Source organism: Trachypithecus francoisi, unplaced genomic scaffold (genome assembly GCF_009764315.1).
Source record: "Trachypithecus francoisi isolate TF-2019V2 unplaced genomic scaffold, Tfra_2.0 Lachesis_group2, whole genome shotgun sequence".
In the NCBI taxonomy this organism is placed as follows: domain Eukaryota; kingdom Metazoa; phylum Chordata; class Mammalia; order Primates; family Cercopithecidae; genus Trachypithecus; species Trachypithecus francoisi.
The window spans coordinates 101872043-101895138 of NW_022681465.1; the positions used below are offsets into that span (position 1 = coordinate 101872043).

The following is a 23096-nucleotide window of genomic DNA, read 5'->3' on the forward strand; positions in this document are numbered from 1 at the left end:
ATGAGTCTTTATTAAGGGCTTAATAATAGTGATAGCTGCACTTTAATGAGAGCCTGGCAGTATGCTTTAGTTAGCACTTTATTTTTATTTCTTACTTTTTTATTTTTCTTTTTTCTACCCTGTTAACTGATAGCGCTGTTTATCCTTTTTTTTTTTTTCTAATTTATTATTTCTTGCTGAAAGGAATAGTTAGCACTTTTTACATTTTTTTTTTTTTTTTGTAACAGATGAGGAAACTGAAGCTTAGAGAATTTTCTAGTTTCTCAGTGGGAGAGCTGAGAGTCAGAGCTGGCTTTTCATCTCAGCATGATTTTTGTAGGTTCCTACTTTCTTACAAGTAGATCATACCTTCACAGCTCTTCTGTTCCATCATTCCAGAAGTGAGAACTGAGACTCAGAGGGGTGAAGTGACTTACTCCAGGGCACACCAGTCATACATGGTACCTTAGATTGGAGCCTGTGTCTTCCGACTGTGAGCCCTGTCTCTACTCATTTTTCTGATTGCATCCCTGAACCTCTGCCGGTGCATTCGAACAGTCCTTGAAGCTCTAAGTCTAGCAACCAACCCTTGGAGCCTTTCCAGCTTTTCTTGCATACAGCATGGTGCTGTTGCTTGTATAGTGAAGTATACAGTCAGAACCCAGAATGACTTCAGGGCATTAACCAGGCATGTCAAATGAAATTCTAGTGAGATTTTCTGTGTAGTGTAAAATGTTGTGAAAGTGACAAATTCACTGTGAATTGTTTTCCTATAAGTAACTTTAATACAAAAATTCTTTTGTAATATAATTTCTGAAGGCCATTATTGTTTTTCCTCTTAGGTCATTGCTAGAATTGTGGATGGAAGCAGATTCACTGAGTTCAAAGCCTTTTATGGAGACACGTTAGTTACAGGTATAAAGGTGAAGAATTGAAAATACGAACATTTTCTGCTGCTTTGAAAATCAGGAATCTCTTGTCTCAAGACTTTGATACACTTGGCATGGGCTTTGTTGCTGAGAGCACTACAAATGTGTGAGCCAGTTTTCAAAAGGAACTGCTTTATAAAGACAAATTTGTAGCTTAATGGCTTCATGGATCCAAATAGTTTAAAATGGTAATAGCCAGATGCTGTGGTGTGGGTCCCTATCTGTGACTTTGTGACATTAGTTGTATAAAAAGGTTCTTATAGTAAAATTAGTAGAAAATACTTGTAGTTCTTTTTGTTTTTCTGGATAACAATAATTATTTTGAAAATTTCAGCACTGTTTCCTTTGTTCTTCAATTCCAGTTCGACGAGGAAGTTTTATATTGTGTTTAGCTTCCCAGAAGGATATAGAGTGAGTTAAACCTTCTCACAGCCTCTGTGTAGGTCTTAAGCTGATTCATGCAGACACTAGATTGAGAATTCAGTATATCATGTCAGGAAAAACAAAATAAGGATGTTTATAAAAGTTTTTTTTTTAATCTAAAGTGTTTAGTTCATAGGCCTTTGAAGAAGTTTTTGAGGTAGTTGCTAGACCCCTAATAATCTGTTTAGGACAAATGGAAGAACAAATTTTATGAATTTCACTTGGTCATAAAAAACTTGAAAATATAATAGTCAAAGGTAATATCAGGGTAGGAAAAAGCTAGCTACAGAAATCCAAACTGCAAATATACATTGAGGCTTAAGAATAAATCACAGTACTTTGTCCTAGTTTGATTTGTGAACAAAAGAAGGGTTCACACTGGGAGTAGAATTTATGTTTTTGTACTTAGGTGTTTAAGTGATTAAAAGCTTTTTGTTTGATATATAGACAGGATTTGTCACCAAATTGTTCAGAATGTAACAGTCATTGTGTAGCAGTTTAAAACAAGTCAAAGCCGTTTCTGCTTTCTCTAAAGATGGATGGGCTGTCTTTGTCATCTGCTTTTATGGATTTGCCTCCTATTTGCTAAAAGCCCTGTGGCACTCTTGTCCCCTAGAATACACACCTGGTTTCTTCCATCTTTTGACTGTACTGGAATTCAAATACATTTAGAGACAGAGAAGGGGAGTGAGAAGTAGAAGAAGGGAATGAGAGGCTGGTGGTGGGGCGTGGGTGGGGGTGGCAGATAAGAAGGGTGGGAGGAATGAGAAGGTGGGAGGCATAAAGGGTGAGGAGGTGAGAGGGGAGGACAGATTTTTCTGGGTCTCAAGTGTCTCTGGAAGTTCCTTAGGGTTTCCTCCTTCCTCAGCAGTTACCATGTGTAGCCTCTAGTCGTTTCTTGGACACTATGCTTTCCCGTTTCTAACTCAAGTTTGGATGAGGCATTTGGTGAAGGCCCTCCCTCTATGGGTGTCCCCAGTAGTGTGGGGACATGTTCCCTACTCAGCACATCCTGTCTGTACCTGGAGATCCCTAAGCGGGGCCTAGTGTGGGTTGAATCTAAATAGTTAACAGGGTTGCACATTTGCAGGGGTAGCATCTTTCCAGTGAGTGATGTGTTAAATTCCCATGTCTTTGTGCAGTGAAGCAGGACTAAGAATGGATTACTGGACTTTTTGGAAGTTTACCCCTTTGTGAATTGCTTCTGTAAGTGGCAGTGCCATTTAGGATGTACTGCAGAGGTTTTTGGCTGGGATTTTAGAACTGAAAGACATGTAGGTGGCCATCAAATCAGGGTTTCATTGTGTCACATTAAATAAACATGATAAATTATCTGGGTGTAGTGACTCCTGGGGCCTATAGTCCCAGCTACTTGGGAGGCCAAGGTGGGAGGGATCACTTGAGCCCGGGAGTTTGAGGCTGCAGTGAGCTGTGATCTCACTATTGCATTCCAGCCTGGGTGACAGAACAAGACCCCATCTCATAAATAGATAAATAAGAACATGATGATTTTTAAAAAGTCATAAATCCAGATAAAGCCAGAGTAAAGAAAAACAAAAAATACAAAAAAACAACCAAATCTTTAAAGATTCAGTCTGGGCGTGGTGGCTCATGCCTATAATCCCAGTACTTTGGGAGGCCAAGGTGGGAGGATCACTTGAACCCAGGAGTTCGAGACCAGCCTGGCAACATAGCGAAACCCTATCTCTACAAAAAATACAAATACTAGCTGGGTGTGGAGGTGAGTGTCTGTAGTCTTAGCTACTCAGGAGGCTGAGGTAAGAGGGAGGATCACTTGAAGCATGAGAATTTGAGGCTGCAGTGAGCCATGATTGTGCTACTGTGTTCCAGCCTAGGCAACAGAGTGAGACCTTGTCTGAAAAAAAAATTCAGTTTTCTGGCTTATCAGTATGTTGACACTCTCTCTTATCTGTTAATTTTTCTTCAATGATTATTTTGATATTAAAAATGATATTTTTATAGTATCCCTAGTGTCCCTTACATACTAGACACTCAGATATATTAAATGAATAAATGGATAATTCACTAAGCCAATTATTTAACCAAATCAGTCAAGACAAATGGATAACTCTACATGTATCATGACCCTTTCTAGAAGCAAAAGAAACCAGACTCTAGGACCTTAGGAACAAGAAGATTGTGACATGAGCTGTTTTATACCATAGACAAAATCTCTTTGCATTTCAAACTTGGATCCAATATTAAAGAATGTGTAAATATGCCTCTTTCTTGTGAATTAAAAGCCCTTGGAAAAACACAAAACATAAATCTTCTTTGAATTTTCTTTTGAGGATTTGCTCGAATATTTGGGTACCCAGTAGGTATCATTGGAAACAACGGAGTTCTCTTTTCTGAATCTGCAAAAAAGGCAAGTACTGTTAAAAATATTTCAAGATTTTCTGTTTTAATGTAACATAACATTGAAGGTCAAATAATGAGTTAAAATTTATTGCATAAAAGTATAAAAATGCTTAACTAGATGCCTCAGCAACCAGAACACTGTGTGTGCAGGCATGTGTGTGGATGTGTGTGCATGCGTGTGTATATATGTGCATGTACGTTAGTATTTGAAACAGTTTTTATGGTGGTTTACATTAACGTGCTGTGATGAACCATCTGGAGCACTATTAAAAATGTACTTATTTTAGGAAAATTCTCCTAAGATACTTGAGTTACAATTGCTATCGAGGACATGTACATGTTCTCATGATAGAGAATACTTGTCCTGAAAGTGCTTCATGTCCTGGAGGGACTCAGAGGACTCATGGTTCAAAGATTCAGGTGGTTCTGAGACATGATCTGTTTATTCTCTTCTATCCCTTTATCACTTTAACTTTATTGTATTTTTACTTTTTGGAAATGGGAATAGTGGGTCTTTGTTGCTGGACCCATGGCTTTAAAAAAGGAATTTCTTTTTGTTTATTATTATCATTATTTAATTCAATCCTCCAAGACAGCAGAAGAAAGAGGGAGTTCTTGAGTATCTTTTCACTTAGTTATTATTTGATTTCATATATCGTCTCAGATTTACCTAAACTTGGATAAATGTAATTCATATACTTATTTGATAAAAATGTCTTTAAAAAAATTTTAATTCACCAAACTGCTTCGGGAAATAAAATGTTTCCTTAAGAAAAAATATGTTTAGTATTGCTTTTTCTCTTGAAATAACAGGGTGAAAGGTCTCTTTATTGATGCAGGTAATAGGCAGCTAAGCTCTTTCATACCCTAATTGAGGAAGAATTTGTCTTTGGTGAAATTTTTTATCAATAAATTTGGTTTCTGTATTCTGCCATTTATTATTACTCCTTCAACTCAATGATAAAATGAGAACAAGGAATTAAAAGTAAAGAAAATAAAAATAAAAAATCACTTATAATTATACCAGAAATAGCTTTTAGTAACATTTTATTATTTTTTTCTTAATAGTTTCCCTTTTTAAAAAATTGATGCGCTATATATATAGAGGTTTTGCGTGTTTTCATTTAATAGTATATAGACAGTATTTCTCAAAATATTAGATATTCCTGAAATAATGACTTTTACTGAGTATATATTTATTTCAATAGAAGAAATGTCAGACTGAGTCCAAACAAACTCTGCCTGGCTTTATGTGTCAGCTTGGCACAAAGAAACCCCTGAGGAGTTACGTTTGGCCTCAGCCTGACATTTCATTTGTTGAAATAAGCCCCAAAGGTCTGTGTGATTTTCTCATTCTTGTAAACGTAGTCATATTGAAGTCGAGCAATTAGTTTGCAGTTTTATACCTGACAAGGCATTTCCAGCAGAGGTAAAGAGATCTTCAGAGTAAAACATAAAGGAAATGGTTTATAAGAGTTTCCTTACTCATACAATCTTTAGGGAAGGAATAGCTGTATTTTTGTATCATTAAATAATTTCCTAAATTCAAGGTTAGAGGTCACTATCACTCATCTAATCTAAAATCCCATTTATCTGGGGAATGTTGGCAAGAAAGATATATTTACTGTAATCTTGATGCATGAAAGAATTTCAGATGATCATCAAAACAGAGATGTCATCCTTCATATCCCGGGAGGGTTTATATTCTGGCTTTTCTAAAGTGGAAAACTAGAGAATTATCATATAGCAGAGTTCAGCAATTCTCATTGGCATCAGTTCTTTCTTTTCTGTTACTTAAGTTTGCTGTTTACAATGCTAGTGACTCCCTTCCTTCCTTCCTTCCTTCCTTCCTTCCTTCTTCCTTCCTTCCTTCCTTCCTTCCTTTCTCTCTCTCTCTCTCTCCCTCTCTCTTTCTCTCTTTCTCTCTTTCTTTCTTTTTTTCTTTCTTTATTTTTGAGACATAGTCTCGGTCTGTCGCCCAGGCTGGAGTGCAGTGGTGCGATCTCAGCTTACTGCAAGCTCCGCCTCCTGGGTTCACACCATTCTCCTGCCTCAGCCTCCTGAGTAGCTGGGACTACAGGTGCCTGCCACCACGCCCGGCTAATTTTTTTGTATTTTTAGTAGAGACAGGGTTTCACCATGTTAGCCAGGATGGTCTCGATCTCCTGACCTTGTGATCCACCTGCCTCGGCCTCCCAAAGTGCTGGGATTGCAGGCATGAGCCACCGTGCCCGGCCTTGACTTCATCCTTGACACAATAGTCTTAGAGCCATGTGCCAGTGATTATACAGGTGATTGTGAAAACGAGGATAGTACAAACCTACAGTTACATATCCTATTGACAATGGAGTAGCACTGTACTCTTACTATAAGGTAAGACTAGCCAAACAAAGGGTATTCTTAGCCAGGAGTGGTGGCACATACCTGTAGTTCCAGCTACTCGGAAGGCTGAGGCAGGAGGATTGCTTGAGCCCAGGAGTTTGAGCTGCAGTGAGCTATAATTGTGCCACTGTACTCCAGCCTGGGCAACAGAGTGAGACCATGTTTCTTTAAAAAAAAAAATAGAAAATTAATAAGAAGAGAAAAAATTTTAAAAGGGAGTATTCTTTCTTGTATTTGGCTGAAGTTGTATTTGTAGAATGCATGATGATAATAGAGTTAATTCCCTTTTAAAAAGATGTTTATGTTATTTGCTTATAGGGTACTCACTTTATCCAGGTGTGCTGCCAAAGAAATATCCCTCTGCTATTCCTTCAAAACATTACTGGTAAGAAAATAGCTTACTCAGTTTGGTTGTATTGATTCCAGAGCTGTACCATCAGTGTGGCTGATGTATTGGACAGCACACGTGTAGACCACTTCATCAGAGCAGTAAGTTCTACTGGACATGCTCTTTCTGGAGGCCCTTTAAGAGTTAGCACTTTTCTTTATGAATGTTAAATATTCTGAGGAGATTATCCATATTTTCTTTCCCCCAAATAGCTGGGCCTACAGGCATGTGCCACCATGCCTGGTTAATTTTTGTATTTTTGTAGAGACATAGTTTCACCCGGACCACATTGCCCAGACTGGTCTCAAACTCCTGAGCTCAAGAGATCTGCCTGCCTTGGCCTCCCAAAGTGCTGGGATTACAAGTGTAAGCCACCACACCTGGCTGATTATTCATATTTTCTAAGCGAAGCCATTTCTGAGTGATGTACATGATCAGCATTCACATGGCCACCCTTTACTCCTGTGTGTGCACAGCCACACACCCAGAAAGCAGCGGGAGCGTGATCTGATCACTGAAGAGAACATCATGCTTTTCCCAGGACTCTGTTCCTCCTCCTCAAGATTTCAGACACATGCTACGGCCTTCCCTTTTATTGTACAATTAATTCTACTTGAAGCAACATCATTTTAAAATGTATGTGTATACCCTGAACCAAAGTCTGGGGATTTGAGTTTTGGCCCCAAAGAATTGTATGACCAAAGTGTGAGATATGTCACCTCTCTGGACTTCATACTCTAGAGATGACCTTAACATGGTGATAAATTTATTTTTAAGGTCTGTTATGGTTCAAGAGTTCTCTTTCATAAGAATTCTCTGATTCTCTGGTATCCTTCATTATATGTTGCAGAGTGTCTGACATATACAAGGCACTCAGATATGTTGGTTAGCAGAAAACAGCCTCCCCCATCCCAGGCTACCTCAGCTTCAAAGGAAGGAGAGGCTCTTAGTAGTTGTTGGGATCAGGCAAGCCTCTATGAGAAGGAAGAGTCAGGCTCTTGGAAGTCAACAGGACTTGAAATAGTACTGGTGCTAAAGCTTCTTCATCCTGTGAGCTACTTAGGTTCATATTTGGTTAGATGAGTGTTGAGAGAAGTTATATCCAAACAGCAGCCTAAGAGGGTCCTATGTAGCAACCTATGTAAGAGGGCAGATAGAAAGGATTCTGAAGCCTAACTATACCAGAGTTCTTGTTTCTAATAATGATTCCTGGATTGTTAACCACCAGGCAGTTAAAACTCTGGTTTGGGGATATGTACATTTTTGTTTTGTTTTGGCCCTGTTGGGTTGAGTTTAGTTTTTCAGCATTGCATCTGAGATTCCTGTGCGATATTCACCTGGAGGCATATAGTAGGCAGGTGAATAAGTCTCAGCACAGAAGAGGTGTTCTAGGTAGAGATGAAAATGTAGACATCATCAGAATATGGAGGTGATTTTAAAGCTGTGGGAGTAGATAAGAACCCCCCCGAGAGAAGAGAAGATTCAGTGACAGTCTTTGAGTACCTCTGATTTTTTCCTTTTTCTTCAAGAGTAAAGGAAGACGGGGAGCATAATTATGCAGTTTTCTTAAGATGGGAAGAAGAAGGATTTGAGAAAGCCAAGTGAGAAGCCTCACTCATCTTTTTGAAGGCAGAATCCCCTCCAGAGAATAGAGGGGTGGTGGGTCGGGTTGGGTGGGGTGAGAACTGGAAGACAACTGATATTTGAAGTAGGTATGGTGGGAATGTTACAGTGGAGTCAAGGCTGGGGAGACTGAGGAGTTTCTGAGCTTTTCTGAGGGTCCAGCTGAGTAGGGTAGCTGCAGGAAGCAGATGGTGCCAAGTAAAGGGCTGTGCTGCCATTCCTGTGGTGTGTGCAGGAGGGGCACGTGCTCTGGAGGAACTGGTTGGGTTGAATTGGATGACCAGATACTGGAGTTTGGCAAACCAGGGATAGTGACAGTCAGTGAGGCAGGTGAGTGTGCAGGTCCACAGATGGAAGAAATACCTTCGCTGGAGACTGGGTGGGGGAAGGAGACAAGTGAAGCCCAACTCAGTGTTATAAGGTGGAGAAAGAGGAACCCAAGTTCTGGAAGGCAGTGAAGTTGCAGAGCAGCCTCCATAGAGCTAGGGGCTTGAAGAAATAGAAGGATCCTGTATTGAAATGGAAAAATTGTTTCTTTTTAACCTTGCTATTGAGTCACTGGCAGGGACTGTTAGCATCTCTGTGAAATATTCATCTTTATGTCATCAAAGTTTTAAAGCATCACTTCAGAAAGAGCAGTCTGTTTTAAAACCAGGTCAGTGAAGGCTGAAGCCCTCATTGTTGGGCTCATCACAGCACTTTGTCCTTGGCTAGGCATGTCACATTCTTTTCAGCATCAAGCTGCTTCTTTGACATCATCTCTTTTTTTAAAAGTTTTATTTATTTATTTTTAAATAGAGGTAGGGTCTCACTTTGTTGCCCAGGCTGGTCTCAAACACCTGGCCTCAAGTGATCCTCTTGCTTAGGCTTCCCAAATTGTTGGTATTATGGGGTCGAGTCACAGCACCCAGCCAAGATCATCTCTTGAAGATAGATTGCATCCTTATATTGTTTGAAGGTTTCTGTGTGCATCCAGATGAACTGCTTTAAGAAAATTTAGAAAGTGGTTAGAGAAAACTTTATTTTATCCTTTCAAAGCAAACTTTTTAAGGGTATATTTCACATATATACATTTTCTTAAGGCGAGAGGCGTTTAGTAAAACGAGTTTAGTAAAACAGGATGTCCCTTTGGTGGAATTGCATTCCACATAGTAATCCCATCACCCAGAGGCTGTCTTTCTGATCTTTCTCTCAGGATTTATGGTTGGTAGAGAGTATGAAGCTGAAGGAATTACCAAGGATGGTGCCAAGATGGTGACCGCTGTGGCCTGTGCACAAGTGCCTAAGATAACCATCATCATTGGGGGCTCGTATGGAGCCGGAAACTATGGGATGTGTGGCAGAGCATATAGGTAGGGTGTCATGATTTTCTCTGAAACAAAGAAACATGCTTCAAGTATAAAATACATGGTCAGTTTATTTCAGGTTTATTTGAAACACAGAATGCCATTTCCAGATCTCAATCAATTATACCATAATTTGTATCATCTGGAGGGGTGAAATGAAATTTAGTGCCAAAGGTGTTATTTGGAAGAAATCTACAATGGGAGTCAAGAAATACTTGAAATGGCTGATAATGAAAATGCCACACATTAAGATTTGTGCAATGTCGCTAAAGTCTGGCTCTGAGAAAGGTATGTAGCCTTAAAGGCATATATGGGAAAAGAAGTAAGACTGCAAGTCAATGAGCTAAGACTTCAGCTGTGGGAGGTTCAAAGAACAGCATGTTAAACCTGTGACAAATAGAAAGGATATAATGAAGAGCAGACATCAGATAGAATAATCAGTATGGCCCAAAGCTGGTTGATTTGAAAGGTTAACAAACTTGATAATCCTGTGCTTAAACTAAAACGTAAAGAGAGACAGCACATATAACCACTATCAGGAATGGAAAACAGGACATGACCGTAGATCGTGAGAGGATATTATCAACACTTATACCCAGAATTACATGGAGAACTTAGAAGTTCCATCCGTGCTCAGGCCCCTCCTCTGGAGTCTAGTCTGGGGTGGGTTCCAGGCATTTGTATATTTGTGAAAGCTCCACAGATTATTGTAATGTGCAGCCAGAATCAGGAACCACTAATTTAAAAGGCAAACATGGGCCTCTGAAAATCTATGTTGTATATTGACTTAATTTGCTTATTCTTTCTTTTTTTCTCCCAGCCCAAGATTTCTCTACATTTGGCCAAATGCTCGTATCTCAGTGATGGGAGGAGAGCAGGCAGCCAATGTGTTGGCCACGATAGCAAAGGACCAAAGAGCCAGAGAAGGAAAGCAGGTCAGTGTCGTTTTCTCTTGTTTCTCCCTGGGTTTGCCTCTCACCATAAACACCCTGGAGTCAAGGAGCAGCATACCCGGAAGCCCTTAGTGTTTGTGGCTGGGGACCTGGCACACGCTGCCTGGCCATATTTAGACGGTGTTGCCCTGGAAGTTGTTCCAGAAATCGAGGCTCACAGGATTTCTGTTCTTTTTCTTTTTAAAGTCGTTTCATATGGGGTACCTTCTTTGTGGCCATTTAAAATTGTTTCAGAATTTCCAAGAAAACACTTTGTTTTTTTATTTTTAATTTTTGAGACAGAGTCTTGCTGTGTCTCCCAGGCTGGAGTGCATTGCTGCAATCTCAGTTCACTGCAGCCTCCGCCTCCTGGGTTCTAGCGATTCTCATGCCTCAGCCTCCTGAGAAGCTGGGATAACAAGCGTGCGCCCCCACGCCAGGCTAATTTTTGTATTTTTAGTAGAGACGGAGTTTCACTATGTTGCCAAGGCTACTCTCAAACTCCTGACCTCAAGTAATCCGCCCACCTCCCAAAGTGCTGGGATTACAGGTATGTGCCACCGTGCCCAGCCAAGAAAACACTTTAGAAACTGCCAGTAAGTATCTGAGGCATAAAGATGTTTGATTCTTAGTCATTTGTACTTAGTGAGATTTAAATAAGTCTGATGTACTACTTTGATTTTATGACCAAAAGCAGCAGAATTTTGTTTTTCTATTTTACTTTTAGATTGTTGTTAAGGATACCCTGAGTGGGAGGGCTCCGTCATCTATTGAGAATTGAATAACATTATCCTGTGTATAAATGAAGAAAAATGGAAAGGGCAGTGGAAACTTGATAAAAGGCAAATCCGCAAGCAGCTGCTTTTAAAATGAATTCTTTTGTTTGTGTCTCTGTTGGAGATTATTTTGAAATTTTGCATTAATTTTTATTAGTTACAACTTTTAACTCTTTTGTAAGCACCAAATATGAAGATGATGGATGTGTGTTCCTGAAGTTGCTTAAGTGCACTGTTGTCTCATTATGGGAAGGAATGAAATGAAGGGAGCTCTGCTCTGTGCAGGAATCATCAGGTCTTCCACCTAGATTGTGGAGTGAGGTACTGTAAAGCCAAAGGGTGGTTTCTGCCTCCCTGAATGCATCCACCCGTGCCTCACATCCCTAGTTGTCTTTTCCGAGCACAGGGAACTCTGGAGGCTTACACTGAGGTTTCAGATTCACTTTAGTACCGATTACTGTCAAAGGAAATGGATAGCTTTGCTTTTGTGCGAGTGGTTGGGGTGTGGGGGTGTGGGCGGGGGAGGTGGTATATGAAATTCTACCTGATACTTCAAAGACATGTCTGAAACTCTATGAAGCCTAGCATGGTGATCTCTCATTAAGTAGTTGTTCTTTGATTACTTCAATATACAGATACTTGAGTTCATTCATTTTTATATAGGAAAGGAAAGCACAGTGTGTTAATGGTTCTCCCTCAGAATTCATGACCTAGAAAATGATATTAAGGTATTAATGCATTTACACAAAAGAAGGTAGGGTTTTTTTTTTTTTTTAAATAAGTCATTTGTTTCTGGTGTCTAGTTTCTTTTTGAGTTGAAAATATTTTTCAGGGTTTCACATTAAGTTCTGAAGATTTTTACATCTGAATTAATTATCACTTGATCCTTGTAATACTGATGGGAAGGCTGTGAAATTCTTAATTAGGGAAAAATATCTTTCAGTTCTCCGGGAACTTGACTGAAAATGTTATTCAAGATTTGGTTAGTATACTACCCCTTTAAACTTAAACATTTAAGCTTAAGTTTTAAATTGTCACTATTGTAAATGAAAATCTCATACTTCTCCACATTCTTAACTGGAGGCTGCTAAGTGTAATGCAGCCCTTTTGTTAGATTGTATAATTCACATCCATTATTGTACCCTGTTGTGATACACAGTACCTTGGGTTTTCACCTTATGTGAAATAGCCTTGGGATATTTTCTCTGCTAGGAGAGATGGGATGGGGCACTCACTTGATACTCATGTCTTAGGCGAGAGCATGTATGTTAATGATCACTTGTAATTTGTACATCACCATGCACATGTTAGTTGTAACATTATTATTCATGAAATCTGTTGTTTCTTTTGAACTGAGATAATCTAAACAGGGCCAGTTGTTCACTGAAGCTGACTTACTCATGGCCTTTTTTCCTTTAGTTCTCCAGTGCTGATGAAGCAGCTTTAAAAGAGCCCATCATTAAGAAGTTTGAAGAGGAGGGAAACCCTTACTATTCCAGTGCAAGGTGGGGGCCAGAACATCACTAACTCCCTGGTGGGTGTAGATGGTGGTTAGGGGAGCAGCTTTACAGAGCTCTATGTAGTCAGGATGGTCCAGCATTCCTAGGAACTAGAGAAGAACATGTGGACACACTTAATTTTGTACTGTTGTTTCTTTACAATGTGAATGGCTACTGCTGAAATGCCACCCCTCCTCCCAGCGTCCCTGCGCTGTGGACTCACCACCACTGGTCTGATTCCTGCTTCTCTTGTCTTGCCCGTAGTTGAGGTGTCTGGGGGCCCGGAGGGGGCCTGCAGCCCGAGGTGGGCCATGCTAGGAGCTGAGAATAAGTTATAAGCTTGGCTGTGTTACTTCAGCAGTTCTAATTTTTGCTTAAAAACCCCTTTTCTTGATCATTTTGTTGTTACCCCATGTTAAGCATGAGATGGCTTGAACACTTACTGGCATTTGTTGACAAGTATGCTTGTACGTTTGGAAGATGATTAGTCGCTACCAGGATCTGTGTGTCAGCGCCAAATAATTACCTCACAGACCATTGCTGCTGTTGGCTCTGTTTGTTTCTTACACCACTTAATGAGGTAATAAATTATCATGCCTGTCCCAGCTGAAGACCCGCTGGTGCCTGCTTTCACATCTTTCTTCTGCATTCTGAAGACTAATCTAAGCTTCATGGCTTCCTTTCGTCCCTTGGGCAGATGGAAAAAAGAAAGTAACTCTTTCTGCATCTTGTAAAATTAGCTTATGTTGTAATTTATGCTGTCGAAGGCAAACTGGAGAGGAGAGGGGAGAGAAAAGAAAATCAGGCCAGGCACAGTGGCTCACACTTATCTTTCCAGCACTTTGAGAGGCCAGGGTGGGTGGATTGTTTGAGCCCAGGAGTTTGAAACCGGTGGGGCAACATGGCGAGACCTGGTCTCTACAAAAAATAGACAAAAATTAGCCAGGTGTGGTGGTGTGCACCTGTAGTCCCAGCTACTCAGGAGGCTGAAGCAAGCAGATCAGTTGAACCTGGGAGGTCAAGGCTGCAGTGAGCCGAGATCATGCCACTGTGCTCCAGCCTGGGTGACTGAACAAGGCCCTATCTCAAAAAATAAATAAAAATAAAAAATAAAAGCAAAAGTTAGAGTCCATTACAATTATTTGAATGGTTCCTTGGTGGATACAAAGACAAAACATACTGATTTTCAAGAACATAATTAGTTTGAGGAGATAAATAATACCATTTGGGTGTGTGTATGTGTTTTGTTTTGTTTTCTTTAAAGACAGAGTCTCACTCTGTCGCCCAGGTTGGAGTACAGTGACGTGATCTCAGCTCACTGCAATCTCTCCCTCCTGGACTCAAGTGATCCTCTTGCGTCAGCCTCCAAAGCTGGGACTACAGGCATGTGCCACCACTCCTGGCTAATTTTTTTGTATTTTTTGTAGAGATGGGGTTTCACCATGTTGGTCAGGCTGGTCTTGAATGCCTGAGCTCGAGTGATCCTGCCTCAACCTCTCAAAGTGCTAGGATTACAGGCGTGAGCCACCTGTAATCATGGCTGGCCAGCATTTGGGATTTTTAAAAGGTCTTTTGCTAAATATATATTTTCACAAACAAATTTGCAGGTATATTTTGTTGTGGTGGTTTGATTCATTTAATTAAGAGCAAAATATTTTATAGTCTTTGAGAGCTAAGCATGTTCCTGATTTTATCATCGTGTAAACAGACATATAGTAGCCAGTAAATGGAAAGAAGCAATAGAAAGCCATATAAGAGGTTTGAGATGAAATATAAAATATATATTGTCAAGCTTTTCTATAGTTTTTTTTTCCACATAGGATTTTGACTGAAATACACAGGGACAGCTGAAATATTAAAGTTTGAAAAATTGTGTATTTTGTGTGAGCCATTAGCTTGTTTTTCAGCCCTGGCTAAGATAAGTCATCTCTTGTGAAAGAGTGCATCCTTTATTATTTTCATACTAACATTATTATTTTTTTTAATGGATTACATTCAAGGCAGAAGAGTAAATGGCCCAGAGAGACTTATCTTTGGAAATAAATGTTAACAGACAGTAAAGCTTTCTGTGGATCTGTAGTTTTTTTTTTTTTTTTTTTTTTGAGACAGAGTTTTGCTCTTCTTACCCAGGCTGGAGTGCAGTGGCCTGATCTCAGCTCACCACAACCTCTGCCTTCTGGGTTCAAGGGATTCTCCTGCCTCAGCCTCTTGAGTAGCTGGGATTACAGGCATGCACCACCACACCTGGCTAATTTTGTGTTTTTAATAGAGATAGGGTTTCTCCATGTTGGTCAGGCTGGTCTCGAACTCCCAACCTCAGGTGAACCACCCACCTTGGCCTCCCAAAGTACTGGGATTACAGGCGTGAGCCACTGTGCCTGGCCGGATCTGTAGATGTTTAACCCTTCTGTTGAAACAGTTGGTAGCATGGAGACAGCAGCTTTCTTTCAAAGCTGAAAGGATTTCCAAGCCAGTTTACCTTCCTTGGGTTTAGTAAATCTCAGCTTCACAGTAAAATTCCCTGACCTGCTTAGGTTTGAACATGGCTAGATCTGTCTTTTCAGAGACAGAACTTGTCATGATCAGTTAATGGAACCTACAATGTTTTCCTTAATCCTAATAGGTTATATATGTAGCGTGCCAATTTGCTTCTGCTCGGTTGTTTTTATAATCAAACTTGTATCAGGCATTTCATTAGTGCGTCTTACCTGGGGCAGTCTTTTTAATGAACATTGTTAGGCAGCCCCTTCATCACCATGCTTGCTGTGCTGCAGGCTTCAGAAGGGAGTGTAATCAATTCACCTGGTTGCGGATGACAAGAGTGGCTTTCTTTTTATTGGGTGTTGATACTTTAGGGTCCCTATTATGAATGTTTTATGAGCAAAGATTTGATTCATGTCTGTCAATGTAAGAATGGTTTAATAATTGATGCCAGGTTCAGATACCGAAGAGAGTTTGTTTAAAAAAAGCAAACTGCCACCTGCTAATAACCTTTAAAAAATAATATTTCTCAGTCATTTTTCCTTATACATTTGAGATTGTCAGTGAAAAGGAAACTAAAATTTCTACTTAGAAGTTTCTTCCGCAAGCTGTTTAAAGTTACTGTTTTTCCTATTGTAGCAAAAAATAAAGACCTACATTTGAAGATATCTATTTTATTAATAAAATGTACTGAAGCTAGCCGGGTGCGGTGGCTCACGCCTGTAATTGCAGCACTTTGGGAGGCCGAGGTGGGCGGATCACCTGAGGTCAGGAGTTCAAAACCAGCCTGGCCAATATGGCGAAAAACCATCTCTTCTAAAAATACAAAAATTAGCCAGGTGCGGTAGCGCATTCCTGTAATACCAGCTGCTAAGGAGGCTGAGGCAGGAGAATTGCTTGAATCCAGAAGGCAGAGGTTGCAGTGAACCAAGACTGTGCCACTGCACTGCACTCCAGCCTGGGTGACAGAGCAAGACTCCATCTCAAATAACAATAATAATAATACATAAAATGTACTGAAGCCTATTCAATAATTTTCATAGTTTCTTAAGAGTTGTGAGGGGGGTTGGGGTGTATACCTTTTCCGGTAAAGTTTGAGGTTATTACCTGGGTATATGTGGTTCTCCATATTAATGACAGAATACACCAACTTGGTTTGTATATTTGTGTGGGAAGAAAAGGAATAGGAAAATTTTTCCTGAAATAAGTAAACATATTTTCAAACCAGGGGTTACTTTGAGATCTCTTGTAAAAGTAGTTCCTTAAGCCTTAAGACATGACATGCTGTGGTGGCCTGGGATGAAAGTCGTATCATTTTTTTCCACCTTTTCCCCCTCTGTCTTGAACATAGTTTCTGTTGTGGATGCTAATCAGTAGATCCATATATTACCTGAAGGAAAACTTTCTTGGCATTTCTGCGCGTGGAGAGTGTATAAATGGTAGTTCGATGGTAAATTCGTAACTCTTTGTTTGTTCTTTTGTCAGGGTGTGGGATGATGGGATCATTGATCCAGCAGACACCAGACTGGTCTTGGGTCTCAGTTTTAGTGCAGCCCTCAACGCACCAATAGAGAAGACTGACTTCGGTATCTTCAGGATATAACTGGAATAAAGGATGTTTTCTGTTGGACATGTACCAAAAATTAATACATGTAGTAACCTTAGAATTTTAGACTTCTCGAACATGAGGCTATTACAGTAATTTTTTTAACACAGTGCATTTGTACTTTTCTACCTTAAAAAAATCAGTGAGGGTATTTATTTAATGAACGTCAATTCCTTTTAAATTTTCTTTTTTTTTTTTTTTTTTTTTTTTGAGACGGAGTCTTGCTCTGTCGCCCGGGCTGGAGTGCAGTGGCCGGATCTCAGCTCACTGCAAGCTCCGCCTCCCAGGTTTACGCCATTCTCCTGCCTCAGCCTCCGGAGTAGCTGGGACTACAGGCGCCCGCCACCTCGCCCGGCTAGTTTTTTCTATTTTTTGGAGAGACGGGGTTTCACCGTGTTAGCCAGGATGGTCTCGATCTCCTGACCTCGTGATCCGCCCGTCTCGGCCTCCCAAAGTGCTGGGATTACAGGCTTGAGCCACCGCGCCCGGCCCTTTTTAAATTTTCTTAGAGAATCTTCTCTGTAGCTCAGTTTTACCACCCATAAAGTGGAGACAGTAATTTACAGGTATCCTTTCTGACCCACAAGGTATGAAAATTTCTATAATCTGTAAACTCAGTTCTGTAATCTGTATTATTGAGATGATTAATATGAAGTTGTATTTTCACTGAAATGATTGTTTTGCTGGTTATGCTTGGTGATATTTTAGCGGGCTTATTTTTGACAGGCATCTGTTGCTTCAGTGGCATAAAGTGCTCTCACACTGCTGTGCAGCCATCACCACCATTCAGCTCCAGAATTTGTTCTCAGTCCCACACTGAAATTATACCATTCAAACAGTAGTGCTCCCATTTCCCCCTCCCTCTAGCCTGTGACATCTCCTTATTCTTTTTTTTTTTTTTTTTTGAGACAGGGTGTTTCTCTGTTGCCCAGGCTAGAATGCAGTGGCATGATCTCGGCTCACTTCAGCCTCCACCTCCCAGGTTCAAGCGATTCTTGTGCCTCAGCCTCCCAAGTAGCTGGGACTATAGGCATGCGCCACCACACTCAGCTATATTTTGTATTTTTAGTAGAGATGGGGTTTCACTATGTTGCCCAGTCTGGTCTCGAACTCCTGACTTCAAGTGATCCACCCGCCTCGGCCTCCCAAAGTGCTGGGATTACAGGCATGAGCCACTACACCTGGCCACGTTTCCTTATTCTTAAATGTATGTGATTCTCATGGTTTGGTTTACTCTTGCTGGGCCATTTCAGCCCCTGTCATGTCTTCAATTGCCATCTAAATGCAGATGATTACTGCCTTGACAGTTCTTAACCCTGCTCTCCCCTGAGCTGCAGGTCTGCATATCCAGTAGGTCTACTGGACATCTGTATTGGTTGTTGTGGAGGAACCTCTAGCTTGCTCGTTAAGCCCTACTGATTTTCACTATCCCCTGAATTCCCCCACTTATTTTTGTCTTTCACTATCACAGGCCTTAGAAGAGGTCTACCTGCCTCCAGTCTTACTAGTCCAGTCTACCCCCTGGAGTAGGCCATCCTGAAGTGAAAAGTAATGTCACATTGCTCCCTTCAGTGATTTCTTGTAGAAGTACCAATTCCTGAATGCCACCAAGATCTTAATCTTCACATCTTTAATCTTTTCTCTTTGACTCCTCTTTACACAGGAGAATGGCTTCAGCTGTTCTAGCTTTCAGTTCTTTGAACCTTCCCACCTTAGGGTCCATAAGGTTCCCTCTGCCCAAATTGTTCTACTCTCCCTTCTTCTTCAACACATCCTTCATTTTAAGCACTTGCTTCTCTCAGTTTAAGCTCCACTTCCTTAGGGATGTCTCTGTGACCTCCCTTAGCTTCTCTACTCTGTGCTCTTGTAAAACACTGTCTACTTCCTTTGTCGTAAACTCATCATTTTACTATACACATTTCTTTAATATTGTCTTCCTGCTAGAATGTAAGCTCCGTGAGAGCAAGGATCCTCCCGTTTACCCTGTACCTCCAATGCCTGGCATTTGTAGGTGCTCAAATATATGTTGAATGAATGAAAAATCCATATTGTAATTGATGTCCTCCGGCCACATAGTTTTAAAATTAGGTGATTGATTATATGACTGAATAGAACTATCAAATGTTTTCCTAATAAAGTCAATATTTCAGACATTTGTGTGTGATACTTAATATTTCAAACATTTGTGTGTACTTAATATTTTAAACATTTGTGTGTGATGTTCATTGTGTATCAGAAAGTCAATTAGTTTTTGTGGGGAGAATACAGATAGATGATCAAATTCAGTGGTAGGTTATGTTTTCAGAAGAAACACATTAAGTTTATTAAAATAGTAAGTTACATTAAAATTTTAATGAAAATGCACATCTATGTCAAAACAAAATGATTTTCTATGTAAAGACAGGTAATATTTCTTTAGTAGGAACTATTAACAAGTCAAGGATTCATGGATATTTTAGGACTGCTTTTGCCTTTCTGGGAAGAAACTGGCCATCAATAAAACCACATTTAAGTGAATTGGATTTTTATTTGTTTTTCTAGAGGCAGGGTCTTGCTGTGTTGCCCAGGCTGGACTTGAACTCCTGGGCTCAAGCAATCTTGCTTCAGCCTCCCAAGTAGCTGGGACGACAAGCTTGCACCACTACGCCTTGCTCTATTTTGTATATTTTATCCAACAATAAACTTATAATTGTCTTATCAAAATAGGTAATACTTTTTTAACATTTTGACTATCATAAATATGAATTCCAGCAAGGATAATGTGAGCTACTTGGAATTTGAAGAAATATACAAGTTAGTCTCTACATTTGCCCCTGTTGGTACTTAAAGAGTGAAAAAGACAAGATTACTTCTATTTTTCAGTTCATAAGAAATGTATTTTCAAATTGAATTTGTTAAAAAAAAAAAACAAAAAACACTTTTGCACCAGCAGAAGGTACTATTGATAGATGTTTGAGTGACACTTGATCATTTGCCAACATGCTTATGTGCATGTCTCTCAGGAGAGAGGCCATATGTTTCCTTCACAGGGATAAATCAAAGCAGATTTTGGGATGATTTCATTAATAAGATTATTTTTGAGAGGCCACATTGGTTCTAAAATGTATTGAGGTTGGTTTTATGAAAGATCAAATCTCCACTGAGAGTCTTGGTGATTTTTTTTTTCTTAGTGATCTTTTAATGATTGGTTCTGAAGTTTCATATATGGAAAAATGGCAAGAAGACGAGCTAGATTATCATAGCCTAGTGTCATTCATTTCTCTTAAAATGTTACAATTAAGTACAATTAGTATTTAATGATGACATAGATTTTAATCATTTTTGACAAAAAGTTTTGTGCGTTTCCACTAAACACTTAAAAATAGTTTGTTTCAGTGGGACACCCTGGCTTACACCTATAATCCCAGCATTTTAGGAGGCTGAGGCAGGGGGATTGATTGAGCTCAGCAGTTGGAGAACAGCCTGGGCAACATAGTAAGACCCTGTCTCTACTACATAATAAATAAGTAAATAAATAAATAGTGCTTTTATTTTACGCGCTCCAAATTCTTTTGTATCTGGAATCAGGATCCTGAGGACTAAGTTGTTCTTAGGGATGAATGAAATTTCTATGCCTCTTTTACGTTCTAGGCAAATGTACATCCCATCAAGTTGACTGTGTAATTTATCCACATTGGGGCTTTTGAGAGTGAGAAAAAGGGGGTCTCACTACATTGGGAAACAGGTCTGAACTGGGATGTGTGCTCGCTGCCTGTAACATCATCATGACTAAATACTTTGGCTGCATATCAGCTTTTGAGAATTCTTAGAAGCCTTTGCTCCAGATACCTGCTTCATGGCTTTTAATATAGATTTCAGTATTATGATACCAGTCACGTAATATGTGTGCATTAGTATTCTAGGGAGTCATTTAATTGGCCCTAGAGGAGAGTTTACCATAGGGTGGGGATAATTTTGTTTCCCAACCATTAGTTTTCTGAGATCAGTGGTTCAATATGTCTGGCAGCTTTCTCTTTCACAAAGGTGACCCAAATCACATGTTTGTGCTACTTTTTAGGGTTAGCAAGAGAGGCATCTTTGAGGGAGCATAAGGTCTTAGAAGGTGGTGATTTCACAGAGAAGTTATCACAGGGAAAATATACCCAGAACCAGATGTTAGAAGTAAGCTGGAGGAAAAAAAAAAAATTTTTTTTTTTTTTTTTGAGACAAGGTCTCACTCCAGTGCCCAGGCTGGAGTGCAGTGGCATGATCTTGGCTCACTGCAGCCTCTGCCCCCCGGGATCAAGTGATCCTCTCACCTCAGCCTCCTGAGTAGCTGGGACTACAGGCACATGCCACCACGTCCGGCTAATTTTTGTATTTTGTAATTTTTGTTTTAGTAGAGATGGGTTTTTGCCATGTTTCCCAGGCTGTCTTCAAACTCCAGGACTCAAGTGACCTGCCTGCCTCAGCCTCCAAAAGTGCTGGAATTGTAGGCATGAAACATTGTGCTCGACCGAGAAAAACAATTTTTTTAAGTGTAATTCAGTAAGTGTTGATTGTAAGAAGTGAACTCAGAAGAAAAACAGGTAGAATTTTAGAATACTCAGACTAGTTTTAAATGTTTCTATAGAAAATGTATTCAATATTTTTCAGCCGCAGCACTGTTAATGACATTCCTTTATCTACAGGATAATTAGAAATAATTTTTGTCTTAAAATTATTTATAATTTAAAAAATCTAACAATGTTACTTGTGGAAAATTTAGGAAGACAAAGTGAAGAAAATAAAATGAAAAAAAAGCTTCGTAGTCTCACTACCTAGAGATAACTGCTGCTATTAATATTTTTTGTGTACTAGTCTATCTTTTTCTATCTTTAAGGATTTTTTTTTGCAAAAGTGCTGTGCTATATGTTATTCTGTAATCTGCATTTCACTTAATGTATTGTAAATATATTGACCTGTTTACATGAACTATAAACAACCAATCATTGACCTGTTTACATGAAATTTAATATTCTGCAATTTTTTTTTTCCTTTTTTGAGATGGAGTCTTACTCTGTTACCAAGGCTGGAGTGCAGTGGTGTGATCTCGGCTCACTGCAACCTCTGCCGCCCAGGTTCAAGCGATTCTCCTGCCTCAGCTTCCTGAGTAGCTGGGACTACAGGCGTGCATCACCACACCCGGCTAATTTTTGTATTTTTAGTAGAGATGGGGTTTCACCGTGTTGGCCAGGCTGGTCTCAGACTCCTGACCTCAGGTGATCCACCCACTTTGGCCTCCCAAAGTGCTGGAATTACAGGCGTGAGTAACCTCGCCCAGCCTAATATTCTGCAATAATTCTGATGTTGCATGATAATACAGTACCTGAATGCTCCCTTTGATTTAACTACTCCCCTACTGTTGTAGGTGATTTCTGGTTTCCCATATTACAGATAATGCTGCAGTGAACATCTGTTTAGTTTCTTTACACATCTTTGATTATTAGGATACATTTTTAGCAATGGTATTGTTGGATAAAAGTGTAGAGGTTAAATTATACACAGACCTCTAAGACATGTTGGTGAGTTTTGCTCTATAAGTGTACGTTATGGTATTGCTGGATATAATGGTTACCCTGGTGTTTTTAGATACAGAAATAGCTTCCCATAGAATTAAATTGTTTAGCATAAACCAATGTTTTCTTTCATTGTTAAAAGTTGTGTCTAGGCTGGGACGTGATGGTTCCAGCACTTTGGGAGGCCTGTAATCCCAGCACTTTGGGAGGCCGAGGCAGGCAGATCTCGCGAGCCCAGGAGTTTGAGACCAACCTGGGCAACACGGTGAAACCTCGTCTCTACAAAAATAAAAATGAAAAATAAAAAATTAGCTAGGCATGTTAGTGCGTGCCTGTAGTCCCAGCCACTCAGAAGGCTGAGGTGGGAGGATCACTTGAGCCCAGGAGATCAAGGCTACAGTGAACTGTGATGGCGCCACTGCACTCCAGCCTGGGCAACAGAGTGAGACCCTGTCTCAAAAAAAAAAAAAGAAAGTCTGTGTCAAAGTGACCATGTCACATTAGTAATGAGTTGTGAAGACTGAGCATTAATGCATGGGAGGTCATGGTCATGGAGAGAACACTGGGCGGGATGTGGGCCAGTTTCGCTCTAGTTCAGCTACTAACACGCTGTATGAACCTGAGGAGGATGGGAGCAGATTAAAATCAGCCTTTCTGGCCTAGCAATTGTTTTCCTTCCCTCCATCTACATGCCTAAGTCTTTTCTCCACCTCTCCAGATTCCCTCTTTCTCTGCTAGTGGATGGTGCTAGGGAAGGTGGGCTGAGGGGTGAGGACTGGAGGGAAGGGTAGATACAGTATGCTGAGAGCCTTT

General features: G+C 40.1%; 1 protein-coding gene across 1 annotated transcript in view; it reads left to right on the top strand.

The window, feature by feature from the left end:
• Nucleotides 1-16932, top strand: part of MCCC2 (methylcrotonoyl-CoA carboxylase 2) — a 67771-nt gene extending 50839 nt beyond the window's left edge. Inside the window, exons 11-17 of the mRNA XM_033179829.1 lie at nt 822-894; nt 3644-3720; nt 6414-6480; nt 9302-9458; nt 10273-10387; nt 12580-12665; nt 16626-16932. Coding sequence (XP_033035720.1) covers nt 822-894; nt 3644-3720; nt 6414-6480; nt 9302-9458; nt 10273-10387; nt 12580-12665; nt 16626-16743 — 693 coding nt within the window. The 3' untranslated portion in view covers nt 16744-16932. The remainder of the gene's footprint in view (nt 1-821; nt 895-3643; nt 3721-6413; nt 6481-9301; nt 9459-10272; nt 10388-12579; nt 12666-16625) is intronic.
• Nucleotides 16933-23096: the final 6164 nt, after the last annotated feature.